This window comes from Oxyura jamaicensis, chromosome 5, assembly GCF_011077185.1.
Source record: "Oxyura jamaicensis isolate SHBP4307 breed ruddy duck chromosome 5, BPBGC_Ojam_1.0, whole genome shotgun sequence".
In the NCBI taxonomy this organism is placed as follows: domain Eukaryota; kingdom Metazoa; phylum Chordata; class Aves; order Anseriformes; family Anatidae; genus Oxyura; species Oxyura jamaicensis.
The window spans coordinates 36800218-36818176 of NC_048897.1; the positions used below are offsets into that span (position 1 = coordinate 36800218).

Here is a 17959-nt window from a genome sequence, read left to right on the forward strand (position 1 = left end):
GTTCTGGAAGATTTAGCACCAAGCTGTCCTCTACTTCAGGATCCATCCATGAGGTTCTATCAAATACTGTCCAAATCTAAACTGCTATAAATTTACTTTTCTATATAGATTTTTTAAAGTTAACTACAATTAGAACTTAACATTTTTCATTTTAAGGATGTCAAGAGACCTTTTATGAACTCTATCTCAAAACAGCAAATCAAATAGTTCGTTATCATTTTCTTCACAACAGCTTATCAGTCTCTTCCTCAAAGAGAAATTTTACTTAGAGTATTTGAAGGGTCTTCAACATTACATATTACAGAAATCACATATAAAACTTAATTAATTAGCAATTTTCTAAGTAATAAACACTTTCTTGAAACAGCATAATCCAGTCAGTTTTATAAATTATTAGTGACCTCCATCTTCTTCAGAATCTAGGTCAGACTCTTCACTGTCACACTGCCTGGTATCCCGATGTCCTTCCATCTCGTAAGTCCACAGCATTAAAGAGGTGTCTGCTCCTCCAACAGTGACCAACAAACTGTCATCACAGGTCCAACGGACATTTGTTACATGGGTACTGTGAGCAACATACCTCTTAAATTTTCCAAATTTTCCCTAAGGGAGAAGAAAGGGCACAGATCAAAAATTAACCAATCTTCTTGATAAAACGAAAATGAGTTGCCAGTATAACTCTGTCCAGTAACACATTTTTAACTTTCTTTAGTTTATGCTTTATCTATTTTGCATTTGCATGTATCCCATGATTTACTGAGTTCCTCCTTCTATAGCAAAGCTACGAAGCGTAACCAAGTTTCTACACCAGGCATGTAAGAATTTGTTTATAAAGAGAATCCAGCAAGAAACACTGCAAAGTGTTTCCAAGGAGAGAACATAATTTAGCAGATTATGAATAAAATGCACAGGGAATATTTTGGGTCAATGCCTGTGCACTGTTGACATCCCTAGCATGGTAAAATATTCAAAATTGAAGAAATATTTACTGACAAACTGATGAATATACAAAAACACTAGAAAGCTTCTAGAAGAACAATAAAAATAATATGCTTCCAGAATGGCTATTCTACAGTGCATGATTAAATGTTACAGCTCTTCATTTTAGGAAAAAAAGACTGATGTGGGACTGAATGAAGATTTATAAAATCATGAATGACATGTAGTTAAGTGGAGGAAGATTTGTTCATTGTCTTCCAAAACAAGAGCTTAAGGGCCAAAAAATACAGTGATAAAAACCACACTGTGGATACTAATGCCAAACATATTATCAGAAAGAGCCTGACCCACAAAGTACTGTAATCTGGGAGAGAATCACTACGTGCCTGTCCTGTTCTTATACTGTCCCCTACGTATTTGCTACTGTCAGTGACAGGACACTATGTGAGATGTCTCTTTAGTCTGACCTGGAATGGTCTTTCTCAGTAACTTACAGTTTAATGCACTGCAAATTTGTAATATTGAATGCCTTCCTTCAATCATAAGGACAAAAGTATAAAAGTACTATTTAGTTCTTAATCATCAATTTGTACACATTTATAAATAGTTTGGAAAGGCAGTTTTATTAACCAATCTTCAACATGCACAGCTGAGAACTACTTACTTTAGCAGGGTATCGAAATAGCTTCACAAATCCAAAATCATCTCCTGTGGCTAATACTTTACTATCACTAGTGAGGCATGAAGCAGTTACATCTGTGACTTCACCAATTATTGGCCAGATTCCTTCACAGCAAGAGCCCAGAACACTTGTCCATGATGCCCAGCCAATCTTTTCTACCTACAAAAACAACCTGTTTGAGTCAGAGCATGCTTCTTCCTATGCAGTTTCCTTCCATATCTGATTTCAAGAAAAAATACTTGCACTGAAAAATATGCCATCTAAAAGATAATAATTTAATATTAACTGCTGATTTTCTTCAGGATTTCATGTGAGAGCCTTAACTTTATTTCTACTAACTTCCAGAATCACTAGACACATACAAAACTTAGCTGTCCTTTCAGGCTAGGGAAAACAAATTACATTTTTCAATGCTGCTCTTCAATCTCATAGAAACCATTATTTTGAAAATTATTCATTTTCACTCTCTGCCCTCTGATAATGGCAAAATATAATAAATATTATATAATAAAAATATTATAGCTACAATATACTACATTTGCCTATGCATATTATGCATACTATACTCCATTGTTATATAAAGACAGACATGAGGTCTCCCAAAGCAATGTTAAGGGCTGTAGGGCTGCAGTAGGTTTTCCAAGGTGTTTAGGTACCAGAAGAAGCACACACAAGTCCAGTGAGATTTTCACAAGAGCACAAGTCAGACACATGTCTATTTCTCAAAAGAAGAGACAAATGCAACACCCCCTATGTAATTTCTCATTCCAATCACATTACCTAATTGAACAGGCTGTGAAAAAGGGCAAAGGACAGCAAATGCTCCAATAAAAGTTGTTTTTGTTTTTCAATAGAACAGTTGTGGTTTTATACATAATTCTCCGTTATATAGCATAGACTGTTGCATCATAACTCTAAGCTGCAAACAAGGTAAGAAGACATTTCCTCACCTCCAAAGTAGGAATTGTCTGTTTTTTTCCACGAGGAGCTTCAAAAAACAGCTGCTCTTTAGCACCAGTGTTAACTTGCAAGAGCTTCCCTATAAAATATATTACATATTGTACATCAACGTTCATTAGAACATTCCATTAATATATTATATATATATATATATATATATACCTAACATCATTACACAATTATTTGTTTCTGTTCCTAAGCTGCATGCATTAACACTGGAACTAGAAAAATGGTCTTCTGAAGATCCAAGTCACAGCAACCCGTATAAACACGGTCACTCTAAAAACTGCACTAATACATCACTTTACCCAATTCTTTATGGTTATCCCATCAGATGGCAGACAAAGTGAATTGGGTATGATTCAGAGCTCATTTGTGACAAATGGCTAACTATTATGCATGTGCTTCATGGGCTTGAGGAACACATATGTTGCTTGGCCAATGGCTGTTTCCAAGCAGCTGACTTCTGCTAGCTCTTATACTTCTCTGAGGGAAATTCCCAGTAATGTTCCTGTCCTTTTTCTGTTTTCACAAATCTCAAAAGATACTAACTTCTACCACTTTTTCAAATTAATTTTACATTGGACAGTTACAAAGATGGTTATGTGGAGGAACAGGAGCAGGAACTGAGAGACTATACAATTACACTGCTATGTTTCTGTGTGAAATGGAACTGAAATTAGTACTTCAATCAATCATGTATTAAGACCCAGGAATAAGGTAGAAACAACAGTCTTTATGTTATTTTTGACGATATTCAAGAACATATTCCTGAGCTACATACGTATTTTGCAGTGCACTATTCAAGAGGCAGGAGTCAAACAATAAATACAGAAGATGTAATAAATAAAATATTTAGAGATGATCTGTATTACTTCAAGTAGCAAAACTTCTAAATAGCAGTAAAAATAATTTTTTGTATTTATTCACATGCTGTATCTTCATAAACTGAAGAAACAAACCTGTCAGTGACATCATAAATTCATGCTGTTGATGTAATTTACCATTTTAGTCTGTAATATAATCCACCTTCCAGGATGTTTTTACAGTTCAGATGAATGCTACTTACCTCTTATGTCCCAGTCCATGTGCGTTATGTAACTGGAAGCTCCCTTGCAGATTCCTACTCGTTTACTGCTCATTACATTGTAAATATCTACAAAGTTGTCACAGGATGCCACAGCTAAGTACTTTCCAGCTCCTAAAACACATTAGTAGAAACATGAGAAATTTTAAACTTAAATGGTCTGAATATTAAAACAAGTGATTTCTGGAATTCAGCTGTATTCATCTCAGATGTCTTTCAAGTAAATTTGCAAATTTATACATAATTCCTGAGAGACTAATGCTGGTATCACAATCAAAATTTCAGTATAAAATATACAACCATTACATTGGTGCATCTTTAAACAATAAACTATTGGATGGAATTTTAAACATTTCTTGCACTCAAAGAGTAGAAAGGCTGAAGTAACCAGAAGGCAATATTGGGTAAGAACTTGTATCAGTTATTTGCATCAAATGTAGCCTATAGAATAGTATTTTCACTGAAACAGTATTAATAGTTTAGGCCATAAATTTCAGTGCCTAAATATGAGCTGTACTCTTTGAAAAAAAAAAAAAAAAAAAAAAAAAAAAAGGCTTTACTGGAATCATTAAGGGAGGAAAAAGGGCTAGGGAAGGAGAAAAAAGCACCACAACTTTCCAACATCTCAGTTTCAAGCCCTCCAATTAGCTAAAAGTAACTTAAGCATAGAGCCAAATTTACACAGCTTAAAGTACAACTCTTTTTTCAGTCACTAGGGAAGCTGCTGGATGCTCATGATTCAAAATCTGAATGTTGCATTTAGGAGGTTACTATGTTCCAATAATCTCATCCTTAAATAATACTTTTTAGTCAAAACATTAAGGTTAGTCTTCCTTACTTTTATTTGTTACATGTAAAAGAGTACTGTAGATCTCTACTTCTTTTAAAGGTTGTAAAGCTTGTTTGAAGAAGTTGTACATAAAAATCCCCATTTAAAGTCACTTACCAGGAGAAAAGCGGATCTCTGAAATAACATCTTTCCTGTGCTGGAAGGAGACGAGATCTTCCAGCGTATCTGCATTAACTATTAAAAAACTTCCATCGTTGAGACCAACGGCTAATGCTTTTCCATCAGGAGAAAAGCAGCAACATCTGCCTCCTGTGATGAACACAGACACATCATTCAGGTATGTGAATAATCCCTCTTTTTGACTTATTTTTCCAGTAATAAAGAAAAGCTGTTCTTCTAGTATATAGCCTAATGAAATATTATAGATGCTGCCAAGATCATTTCCAAGCTCTACCCCTGTGACAGCACACAGAAGCCATTGGTAAACAACAAGTACACAACTTCAGAATCTCCAATTAGATTTATTTGCATATTGATCAACATTTAACCTAAATAATAAGATTAACCACTATCATCTATATATAAATACATTTAATTTTGCTCTCATTCTCAGGAGATCTGATGCCAGTTGTCTGTTACCATGTGCTCTGCTAAGAACACAGCTGGAGAAGACCTCCTGGACTCACAGAGTCCAGTTGTTTGCTTCCACGGTCACTATGTCATATAATCCTTTCACTAAACATGTCAACATTCATTTGGCAAACAGTTTAATTTCCAATCTAAATGCATTTATGATCAGCTTATTATATATTTGTTTCCATGCCAGAATTTTCCATTGGCATAAATATTCTTCCCTTCTCCTCATGGCATAAATATTTTTCCCTTCTCCCCATGGAAAAACTTGTCGTCGATAATCTTTTGTTTAGCTAAACTGACTCTTATCACACAAAGCTTCATATTCACTACCCTGTGGCTCCTCTTTGTCCAAGTTCAACTTTCAGTTCAGTTCAACTCATCTGAACGTAGATGAGAGGTGTACATCAAAAATACTGATTAGTCCCTTGTAAATTACATGGATACTTCAATATGTCCTGAGAAAAATACCTATCACACGTAGATTTCATCCTGTGTTCAGCTAGAACATTCTGATCTTCTGCACCTCTGTTACTCAGCTAAACAGACATTTTTCTTACAGTCATCAAGTCTTGCCTTTTTTAATTACCAAACATTATGCCACTTCTACTACTGCAGTCTGCAAGAGTATCCAGCTCTTGCTGTACAGTAAACGGGTGCTTTTTAAGATTGCCAAAGTATTTCAGAATTTGTTTTTATCATCAAATTAGGTCATCACAGCCCTTACTTTTCTGCCAAAACTACTATTAAAAATATTAAGATTATTGGCTTATGAGTCCAGCATACTCCACCAACTTGAAACTTTTTTTTTCTAATCATTACCACCCCTGCTTGTGCCAGTTTATGGATTTTCTTACAATTAGTTCATTGATCCAGATCATTTTCAGCTAAGCTTCCCAGGTGTGGTTCAAAATGCTTTACTGAACTGCAAACAAATGAAGCCTTTGTCTAGCAAAGCACACATATTATTCAAACCTGGTTAAGGACAGTGTGGTCTAATGCTAAAAAGAGTCTCTACATGGTGTCATTTACAGAAGATTTTTCATCCAAAATAAAATTGTATTTCATGGTATACAATAAGAATTTTATGACTGTTCTTCTCTTTCCTTGTCATTCCAGACTCTTCTAACATTCACAAAGAAGAACATGACTTTTGAGATTTCTTCCAAAATTTGAATTCCTCAAATGTCCCAATATGCTTGCAGTATTACTGACAATGTGGCAGATTCAAGTCACTGGCTCAATTGTTATTGTAAATTTATTGCTTTAAAGCTTATTTGCAATTGTAATGTATTAAGAACAGTATTACAAATAAATCTCTTATGCAGATTCATTAGCTTAAGGGCTACATAACTTCTGAATACAGCAGCAATAAAGTAATTAAAGAAAGGAATTTACTTGGTCTTGCTTTTACAAGAATCATAATGCTAGTAAATAACAACTAAATTCAGTTAGATCTTTCTTCATACTAAGCATCTTACCCTTCTTCAATTTGCGAACAGCTAACATACAATGGCTAGGAGATAAATCCCATATTCTTAAGGTTTTGTCATCACTTACAGTGGCACAAATGGGTAAATGAGGATGAGTAGCTAGACCCCAAACTTCCCCCTCCATGTGACCCTGAAAAAAAACACAGTGAATCAGATTTTATATTTAAAACTGAAATAAGAAACAAAATATTTAAGGGGTTTAAAAAACAAAACAAAACAAAAAAAAACAAACACAACAGAAGGAGAACACGCATATATTTACAGGATAATAAAGGAATGTCTAAATAGAACAGAACACCTGAAAAAAAAGTCCACCTTCCTACTTAAGTGCAAACTATAGTAATTTATACCAGTGAAAACCTTTCTCTGAGAAATTATCTATACACGCACATACCTAGAGCTTTCCCTTTCCTAGATTAGAGCATCAGGTTCTAATACATTCTTTATAAACTCCAGTTGTTTACATATTGCATTGACCACTCACAAACATGACTTGATGATACAGAGACTTGCATTTAAGTATGAAAGGAAATCATATGATGACATATTTTGTAGAAAACAGAACAAAGCAAAACCTGTTTTGTAGACAGGTTTAAGAAATGCTGTCTGCTTGGTATAGCAAAGAGAATTCTTTTTTTTTTTTTTTTAATGTAATTAGAATGAGAAACCAAAAATAAACCTCAAAAGAGACAATTAAAAAAAGTAATGAGTAATTAATAGTCAAAACAAGTTAGTAAGAAATTTGGTGGAGGATCCATTGACATACTTTATTTTTAAACTGAAATATAGTTTTAGTCTGTTTGTCAGAATGAACTTGATGAACAAATTTCTACATGAAATTCTGTAATCTGTTTTGCTCATTAAAGAGCCACAGTGCTCTATCCTAGCCTTAACAACATATGAAATGACAGTAACTTGTTAACTTTACTAGTTACTAAAATGCTTGTTATTTCACAACAGTCTTTATTTGAAAAAGAAAACAATATTTGTGATATGGAATATCTGATATCTAACACGTACCTGAACCAGAAGAGTTATTGGTCCACTTTTATCCACCTCCAATATTTCACCGTTCTTTGTGCCCACTAAAATATGACCATGTCCTAAAGATATGGCACGTATAGAAGGATTATCTTCTAAGAGGAGACCTAGAACATTAAAATATTGTAAGATAAAAGATTCTTAATTATGCCTTAAAGAGGATTTTTCACATGTACACATTACATTCTGATTGTAGAAAAGGATACTCAGTAGGAAACGAGTAAGAATGTAGTCCTGCATGGAAGAATTTATAGGTTTGGACTCATTCAGGAGTATTTAGCAATTGCCCAACCAATGAAAGAACACACACTTATCATTCTTCCAAACTTCTAGTTTGAGTTTTTTTCCATAATAAAACCACTCTATAAAGCAACTGCCACTAATCTTTCTTCTCAGAGTATTTCTGAAGTTTAATCAGCCTGACTCACTGACAATCCTACTGAAAATAATGCACGTGAAATATGATCTATATCACAATCTTTACATATAGTATTTATGGTACTTTTAAACATAGCATTTCATTGAACAGATAGGAGAATGAGAAAAACAGTAACAGAATGTTTTAGTTAATGGGTGTTCCATTCATGATTTCTGAAAATCATATCATATACTTTAAAATGCAGAAAATACAAATTTAATAGATTAGTGGAGAGGGGACATGGGATACATGACGGGACACGACCTTATTTCCAGAACATCAAATAGGGAAAACCATAAATCAACACTAAGAGCAAGAACAAATTAAAGGAATAGGAATTAAAGAATTCTTAAATCATTTCAACACACATATGCAATTACAGAAAATTAATTCATAAAATTCATAAAATGTACTAATCCCTTACCAAACTAACCACAATTCTAAATTCCATTCCTTTTGTAGACTCCTCCAAAACAAAAAAGATCAGAAAAGATTACTTCATAATTAGAAGCATAACAACATAATAGGCTTTATTGTCACTTAAAAAAAAATCACCTGGGAGGTAACAGACTCAAAGTTAACTCAATTCACACAGATAATAAGGTAAATAGGACATAAGGAAGTGGACTTTAGACATGAGAAAATGGTCTCAAGTTACCCCAGTGGAGATTTAGGTTGGATATTATGAACGTCTTCACAGAAATGGTGGTTAGGCATTGGAATGGGCTGCCCTGGGAAGTGATGAAGACACCATTCCTGAAGGTATTTTAGAGATATGTGGATGTGATGCTTAGGGACATAGTTTAGTGGTGGACTTTGTATAGTTGGGTTGATGGTTGGACGTCATGGTCTTAAGTCTTTTCCAACCTAAATGATTCTATCATTCTAATATTAAGATCTGCCCCCACCAAATGTGCAACCAAACACTACAGCACTCCATACCTCTCACAACATAAATAAGACTTACTCAGAATCAGAAAAGCTCTAAAAATATTTTTTAGTATTTGTTATGTTAAATGTGGATCTTATCTGACTGGGGAAAGCAATTCCACAGAAAAAGTTTTCTAAAGAAAGTATTTTAAATAAAATCAAAACGAGGAAAAAGTCTGCTGTTACCTTTAGACCCAGGGGCCAAAGCAGCCCTTTTGATGGCATACGTTTTGAGACAGCGTTCAAAGGTGTCATCCCAGAGAGCTACTACCCCATCCTTTCCTCCAGTGACAAACCCCTGGGGAAAAAAAAAAAAAAAAAAAAAAAAAGGTAATCCACAAGTTAGAATCCCTGATCATCATCCTTAATATTTCAGAACCAACAGATTACTACAGCATACTAACTCACGTTGTTATGCAGATTCTGAAGGTTTCATTGTAAACAAGTTTCATGATTTTCTAGTTAGTCTCACTCTCCAGAGTTACCAACTGAGCATAAGACAACTAAGCCTCTAAACTTCTGCTATGCAAACTTAACTTCACTCAAATCATCACATAATAACAAACATGGCGGGTCAACATAGTCTGACAGAACAATCCCCTGTTCATTCAGATGGTGAACTTGGAATTCTTTCTAGCCTGACAAAGAGGTAGCTGTACCAGGAAAATGAAATTATATCATAGCAAAACAGTTTTATTTGGGTCTATATTAGTTATGTTGCATCCTAGCAGTTAACTTACTTTTTCTAATGCATGCATGCTGAACACAGGACCATCATGTGCTTTGACAGTTTTTATAAGAAACACATCTCTCCAGATACAGACATCCCCCGTGGAAGTCCCAGAGAATGCCATCTCTTCAGTCCAGCCATATACTGCACACATCATTGTATCAGTTCTTCCCATTGCACCTATGCAGCCCTTTCTCCCAATTAGTCCTCCCCCTGGTTTAAAAGAAAAACAAGTCATCAAGAGTTTGCTTGTTATTGTATTTCCCCAAAACTATGTAACTTTACCCAGAGCAACAGATCTTCCTCATCTAGGTAACCATATCCTCTATAAAGCAAGCCTCACAAAACAGACTTTTTGTACTATTTGATAAAACGTTACTTCTAACTTACTACATGAATCTGGTTTTGAATATGTACATACGTGAACACAGACATAGACCAAAGAGGAAGTACATTTGGAAACCTCACCTATAAACATAACAAAAAATAGTATCTACCACAGTTCAAAGAACTTCCTCATAAAATGCACTTGAAAAAAATTGTTTACATTCTGACATCTCATCCTTTCCATTAATATTTTGGGAGTTTTAATTTTGAGGTTTGATGTATTGACCTCTGCATGATTGAAACACTGAAGTTATATGAATTTTAAAATTCTATAAAATACCATTATCTCAAGTAATGATATGTATGATACCTAGTAACTTCTGGCTAGCAGGCTGGATTCAGATGTTCATAATCCTCCAAGAAACTCCATGTGGTATAAAAACAGAAGCTGCTCAGGATCTGATGCTTTGTACCATTCTCATACTTACAGAGGCAAGGTCTCAAACTCTTTGCTATCACTTGGTACTGATGAAATTTAGTCCTAAGTATACAATTTGATGTGCAAACATCAAGTGCACCTGTTATAGTGCAGACTTCAGAGACTTTGCATTTGTTAAGGTGCACTGATCCTCTACTCCACACATTAATGCTGTTAAGTGTTTCACAGTGACTGCCTTGCCAGTGGTTCACACAGATGGGTGGTACTATTCAAGAAATTTGTTTCCTGCTGACAAAGCAATGCCCTAAAAACAAGTGGGCATTTTAATTAATTTCACTTTTTTATTCAAGCTTGTTTTTTTTTTTTTAAAAAAAAAAATATTCAAAAGAACCTTCTTTCTGCAAGAATTATAGTAATAATAACATATTAATATATAGTAATTTGCCCAGTAAATATTCTCTTATGCACTTTGTTCTTTCTTTAGAAAGCAAGCTGTAGTCTTAAAATTAGTAATTTATATTAGACTTCAACAGCTTGCTCTCAGATAATTTTGACCAATTTATCTTGGAGCCAGAACTAAGAAAGCTAGTATAACTTTTCTTACCACAGACTTTTATCTCTAAAATTAAACTTTAGCAGCGACTCAGGTGAGTTGATGAGGTTCTGCTTGAATAGTCAGAGGATTCCTAGCACGTAAGCTAGTTTTTAGTCCACGTGTGTTCATACACTTGTGATGGTTTTACTCGAGTGGGCAGCCGAGCTCCACCACAATCGCTCTCACTCCTCCCCTCCTCAAAGAGGAAGGGGGAGAAAAGACAACACAAAGAGCTCGAGGTTTGAGATGAGAATGATTTAATTAAAGGGAAGGGGAATGGGGAGAAAAAGAAACAAAAGAAACAACAAGGCTGTGCGGAAGCACAGAGAGAAAGGAAAAAAAGTTATTCTTTACTTCCATCAACGAGCGATGTTCGGCCACGTCCCGGGAAGCAGGGACTCAAAACGCGTACCGGTTGTTCAGGAGAGAGCCTCCCCCACGAGAGGCCCCCTTTTATTGCTGAGTGTGACATCAGGTGTTATGGAATATCCCTTTGGTTGGTTTAGGTCAGCTGCCCTGGTGATGTCCCCTCCCCATCAATTGCCCGCCCCAGCCTGCTGGCTCTTGGGGGCTTGGAGGGAGTTCTGATGTTGTGCCAGCACTATGCAGCAATAGACACAACACTGGAGTGATACCAGTGCTGTTCCAGCTACGAGTGCAGAGCACAGCACTGTGTGGGCTGCTGCAGGGAAAGGTGACTCCATCCCAGACAGACCCAACACAACACTTTTTGAGGCTCAGTACAATGACGTTCACACTAACATCAGGGAATGGCATTTTTCACTGTGCAAATTTTTTAAAGCAGATAAAGAAGGCTGCTTATCTTGATTTTTAATTGTCAAGCTCAACAGAGGTATCTAAAGGAAGAGGTCTCAAATAGCAGATGCATCCAAGTACTTTGTCTGAAATTTTGTATGTGGTTTTTATCACCTTAGAATTATTTATTTTTGTGCCTCCTTATAACATACATGGTCAAACTGTCCTTCTTCCAAAAACTGTTCTATTATTTTAGAGCTCTGCACCATTTTGAGATGTGATCTATTATTATTAGATATAAAAGCAGTCAGTAGAATATCCTTTTTTTTTTTTTTTTTTTAGTTGTGTAGCTCTGGCAACACGGAAAATTGATCTTATATAGAATCACCACAACTTCCATCATGCCCATTAGTGTTATTTCTACAAAGTCTAGGGAAAGGCTAACTTAGAGATATACAAAGAAAATATCTCCCTTTCATGCAAGAAACACACTTTAAGAGAGATTACTTATATTTCAAATCACAGAAAATACTGTAATACTTAAAAATTACCTTACCTGCTCTACGCCAGAATTTCAAGTGTTTAATTCCAACTGTAATCAACTTTTCAGGCATGTAAGGATTAATCTTAACAACAAAAATCTTATCTTTGCTTCCCCTGAAATATAAAGCAAAATATTTTCCTGTTTTAAATTAAATTATAGCTGTTCATCATATTTTAAAATATTTTTGAAGTGTATACCTTCTTTATCTTGCTAACATTTACTTCCAAAAAATATTTACAAATATTTTATTATAAGGATGAAAGCCAAGGAATGAACATACAGAGTCCTGCTCTATTTGCCATTTGCCTTCACTTTCCAAAGGTGAGTGATTACATTACTCCAGAAATCCACTAGGTGGCCTTTTCTTTAAAAAGAATATACTGAAAATTGATGCATATGGCATTTAGACCTCAGACTGCTTATCATGAAGTTTAAAGACATACAGTTGTTTATCTTATTTATATAAATCTTTCAGCCTGAAACTAAATTGTCATTCTAATCCACCCTTTAGTTGATTTTTCTTTCTTGTTAGAATTGAAAATATATTGTCCTATCACTTTTACATGGAAATTTCATTTTGCTTTTAGAAGCGCTGATGCCTGTTGTGTGTTTTAGATATCTTAGTGTGCTCCTAAATATATAAAGCCCATGCTTTGCTTCAGTCCCAGAGTTTGAAAGACAACTGTCGACTGTTTTTGCTATCTATGCAAGAAGTGCTCACTAAAAGATTTATTTCTTTAAAATGCAGAAGAGCCACTAACTTTTCCTCCCTGGACAACAGCAGCAAAACTCTTAACTTCTGTGGCTTTTAGACCACTGAATGAACCAGTAGCAAAGAGCTACCAATTCCTTTCAAATTCACGCTGTACTCTGCAAAGTACAAATGCTGCTCTCAAAAATTCTATTCCATTCCTCTGACTAGGTAGGATAAAAAACAACCCAGAAATGAAATTCAATCTAAACTGATTAAAGTTCAATTAGAAAAATTGAGATTTGTGGGTTTGGGGAGTAGAGGGATTAAAAAAAAAAAAAAAAAAAAAAAAAAGAAGAAAAATTCCAAAAGGCCTGTGTGAAAGGTCATGTGAAAGGCAAAAAAAAAATATGAAAGTACAAAAACAGCATCGTCACAGAAGCCAAACTAACCGGACTTCTAGTAAATAACTAGAAGGGGAGTACTCTCCTTTCTCTGCATCATCTCCTCAGACTCATTCACATGAAACTCAAATCATGTTCAAAATAAAAAAATAAGTGTAACTGCCCCTGAAGAGCAATAAAGAAGTTAATGGATAAACATGAAGCCGATACACTTTTAATTATATCAGGGAATAATAATAAATCATTTTTGAACAGCACGCATACTGCATACAGAGTGGGGAAAAGCACTCCCATTATTGCTGTGTTAAAAATAATACTTAGACATAGCAAATTCAAAGGTTTCAAAAAATACTTATCAATATTAGAAATAAGATTCTATCTTGTAGATCAAAACTCTATTTAATAAATATGCATGCAATAATCTTTGCTGAATCAAATAAACTCCCAGAATATTTAACCTTTTGAGGTTATTTAGTCCACTCTCTCATTCAAAGCAGGGCTAACTTCAAAGTTAGATCGGGCTCCTCAGGATTCGGAAAGGAAAAGTAAAGAACCTTGAAGAAACAAGAACTGAACATAACAGCTACAAACTGCCATCCCAAGAAGATGACATTTGATGCAAAAGATCTGAAAAGCAAAGCATATATCACCATCTCTTGGAGGGGAAAAAAAAAAAAAAAAAAAAAAAAAAAAGTAAAAACATTTCCTTGACTAGAGGTAGTATGAAGTCTGGAAATGACATCTCTGCATCAGCCAAGGTCAGTGACTTGCAAAGTCCCACAGGCGTATAAAGATAACATGAATATGAGATTCATGGAAACAAAAATCAGTTATGTGAGCACTGGTAGTGAGTAAAGAACAAGGGGTGCATATATCTATCTATGTGAAGAAATATTGGAGAGGACCATAGAAGCTAGGATTATTAGGGGAAAAAAAGACAAGTTTACAAATTTCAACTAGACAGTTGAGATGAACAGAACCCTTGTGTAAATACGCAAGTTTTTTTAGCATAAAAAGTTATAGAAGTGAGGAATGGAAATGCATGAAGTTAATTTTAAAGAAATTATTTCAGAACACAAATGTAAGTAAACTTCGTTTTGTCTTCCTTCCTCAGCATTTGAACTGCCACAGCAGTAGTTCTTGTAGATTCCATTGCAGCTTCCATTTTAATTACAAAGGAAATATTAAGCTGTGCTAAATCACCTGTATAACTTAAGTGAAACTTTAGAGGACTATTATTCTTTAATTAATATATTTTGCTCACTGTCATTTGAGACTAAATCTAGGTATAAATTTTAAAATGAAGTTAAATTCCTACCTTACTGCTGAAAGCTTTTCTCCTTTCTTCCAGTCCCAGAGTACAATAGTGTGATTGTCATCTATTCCAACAGAAGCCAAACGTTTCCCATCCGCTAGAAAAATAAATTTGTAGTTGAGCGAGTAGATAGATAACCTTATGCTGCAATAATAAGAAGCTGTATTAAAGAACACTGTACCTTCAGAGATACAAGAATGTAGAAAAAGGTAAATAAGCACAGCTATGGTATACTTAGAGGTACATTTGACATCAGTATGTTTTTAAAGTTGAGTGGTAAGTTGGATGGAGTTGAGGACTAAGTTAGGAACTGTACATTTGATTTAACGTTTAAGAATTGTGAACTCAGCAAAACACAACATACTTCATGGTTAAAAATTACAACCATAGGTCTTAGATTTTAAAATTATCCTGTCTAAAACCTGCACTTAGATACCCTGTGTTTTTGTACCATTCCTTTGCTCAGCTAGTTGCTGATGTAGCTGCCAAAAATCTTTATCACAGACTGCATAGTATTTCCTGTTCACTCTGAAAATCCCTGTTCATGTTTAAACTTTTCTGTTAATTTCACTAAAGCAGTGAAGCAACACTAGGAAGTTCATGAAACATTCCTAAGCTTACTACTGGTGTCAAGTCTTTCAGCAACTCTGACAATATCCCACATTAACTCCTAAGAAAAATGTTATTTATGCTTATTCAAAATTGACATATTGCTAACGTACCCATCTTTGAAATTGCTAATATATGTCTTGAATATATGTCTTGCTAATAATGTCTTGAAAAAGGAGAGCCAAAGAAAATTAAGCATCAAAGACCACACACTACTCAAAGTGATTAGCTTGGCTACTACATATCACAGAACCCATTCTTGAACTTTCTGACATTTCAAGACACCACAGGAGGTTTTTTTGTTTGTTTGTTTTTTAATGAATTATCACTGTAAAATAGCCTCTCTCATTTGACATTGATCACTGGAGAGTATTTTTCATACAAAATCTTCAGTTTAAAGGAATTCCCAATAGTTCATTAGGATTAATTAGCTTGCATTTTCATACAGAAGGAAAATGGTATATAAATAAATAAACTAATACTTATTACCTGAAAAATCAACAGCACAAACACCATACTGGTGATAGCCCTTTAATACCGAGAGTGGTTTTATTGTTTCTGTATCCCAAATGTGTATTGAGGAATCTCGACCAACCTGAAAATAAACATATTTATGAACCATTTTTCATTTCTCTTTCAGGTCAGTTATTTGACATAGCTGTCTGAAAGCATAATAATGACAAATACCTCAAAAAGTATTTGAAATAATTCAGAGTGATACAATTTTCCTGGTGTTACTGCAGTCTGGCTTGCAATATATTATTCCTTCAGCATCACAACTATCATTCACACATCTAGCTCTCTAAAGTCCTCCAAAGAACCTAGACATATTAATCACAATTAACCAACCTTACAATAGATTCCTCTTGTGGGAAAGTAGAAAAAAAAACAAAACAAAACAAAACAAAACAAAAAAAAAAAAAAAAAAAAAAAAAAAAAAACTTAATAGATTGCATTGTGGCATATTTATACCATCAATTACTACTCTTTCAATCATTCCCTGCCTAAAAATAACAGGATATTTTTATGGCTAGTATGTAAACTACTTTAAGTTTGAGAAATCAAGGTGACTTCTATTACTTTCTGATGTCACTACAAGTAATAAAGTGCCTACGAGTCAGGTTCTATTGCATTGATACCTGTGGGGTAACCTTCACTACAATAGTACTAAGGCAGATAAATGGGACTTGGTAAGAAGAAATAGCATAGCTTATTCTTTTCAACTATGTAGAAGCATTATTAGTCAATATTTACAAAATTATTTGCTATTCCAAATGTTTTGTACCTCAGTACACAAAAAGGTCTGCAAAACCTGAGTATTCTCCTGTGTTTAAGGCCAGGAGCAGGTCTCAAGAAAACTAAGCTCTATTTCTGATTTTGGCACAAAGTTACTATCCGACATTTGTTTATAAGGTCCACTTTCAGGAAAATCTGAAACAATCCTGCATGGGTAATTTGATTACTGTATTACCTAATTTCTGCAGGTAATGTAGTATATAATGTGGTATATATAAAATACTGATATAAGAAGTATATAATATAGTTTATCACTTAGTTGATAATAAGGTATTTTAAAATAAAGTAAATCCAGGCATATTTTTATTTAGGCTTTAATACTAAAAAGTGAGACAGAATTAATTTTGGTATTTAATCTCTAAGCTGACCTGCAAATTTACGTTCCTCTTGAGCATTTTTTTTTTTTTTTTTTTTTACACAAATTAAGGGCATCATAAGCAAAATTTATTAACAATTTGAAGTTTGGCAATTCAATAATAATAGCAGCAATAATCATAGAGCCTGAAATGTTTGGTGTACAAATCTTTATGTGAAGAGATGTTTTTTAGAAAACAAGTGACAAGATTTACCTAAAATTACTGTTTGGAGAAAGCTAAAATGCACTATTATAAGTACTGTGTTGCAGGTACAAAGAACAGCTTGATTAGAAGTGATAACCAAAACCATAATGCATGAAACTGAGAGGCCAGAATATAGCAACTGCTTCTCATAGTTAATTTCACAACAAAGATACAAAATAAAAAAACAGTAATTGCACTTTTCCTGCACTTGTTATCATGCAGAAGCAACATAAAATAATGCTTAAAAAAAAGAAGGAATCTATTCATAAAAAAAAAAAAAAAGGTTAAAAAAAAAAGTAATCATCTAGACTCATGCCAGAATTAGTATAAAGAATGGGGTAGGGGGGTGGGAAATTTAACTATGGTGCAGTTTTTAACATTAATCAATTGTCAACAGAAATGCGGTGTGCCACCTGAATAAATGCAGGCTGGACCTCCTTTCTGCAAAATAGGCTTTTCAAAATTCAGTGGTAACAACTTCAGTCTTATTGCAGATAAACACGCTTCCTACCTGGCCTGTTGCGACATAGTCCTTTAAGGGATGAATAGCAAGGCAAAGAATATCATCATCATGACCTAGATAAAAGCGCTGTGTGTTCTGCTGTCGGTTGTACACCACTCCCACTGCTGCAACATGGTATACAATTTCACCAGTCTGAGTGTAAAATAAATTGCTTCGACAGTCGTAACCTCTGTAACTAAAGAAAAATGTTTGTGCAT

At 34.4% G+C, this 17959-nt stretch overlaps 1 protein-coding gene across 5 annotated transcripts in view; it reads right to left on the reverse strand.

Moving 5' to 3' along the window:
- EML5 (EMAP like 5) overlaps positions 1 to 17959 on the reverse strand; it is a 105466-nt gene that overhangs the window by 33171 nt on the left and 54336 nt on the right. For all 5 annotated transcript variants that reach the window (XM_035328940.1, XM_035328937.1, XM_035328939.1 and 2 more), the window contains exons 14-26: positions 17751 to 17937; positions 15873 to 15978; positions 14778 to 14871; positions 12377 to 12477; positions 9714 to 9916; positions 9160 to 9271; positions 7605 to 7732; positions 6573 to 6714; positions 4615 to 4767; positions 3651 to 3782; positions 2572 to 2660; positions 1604 to 1780; positions 402 to 603 (exon numbers count right to left, since the gene is read on the reverse strand). In XM_035328940.1, coding sequence (XP_035184831.1) covers positions 402 to 603; positions 1604 to 1780; positions 2572 to 2660; positions 3651 to 3782; positions 4615 to 4767; positions 6573 to 6714; positions 7605 to 7732; positions 9160 to 9271; positions 9714 to 9916; positions 12377 to 12477; positions 14778 to 14871; positions 15873 to 15978; positions 17751 to 17937 — 1826 coding nt within the window. The remainder of the gene's footprint in view (positions 1 to 401; positions 604 to 1603; positions 1781 to 2571; positions 2661 to 3650; positions 3783 to 4614; positions 4768 to 6572; positions 6715 to 7604; positions 7733 to 9159; positions 9272 to 9713; positions 9917 to 12376; positions 12478 to 14777; positions 14872 to 15872; positions 15979 to 17750; positions 17938 to 17959) is intronic.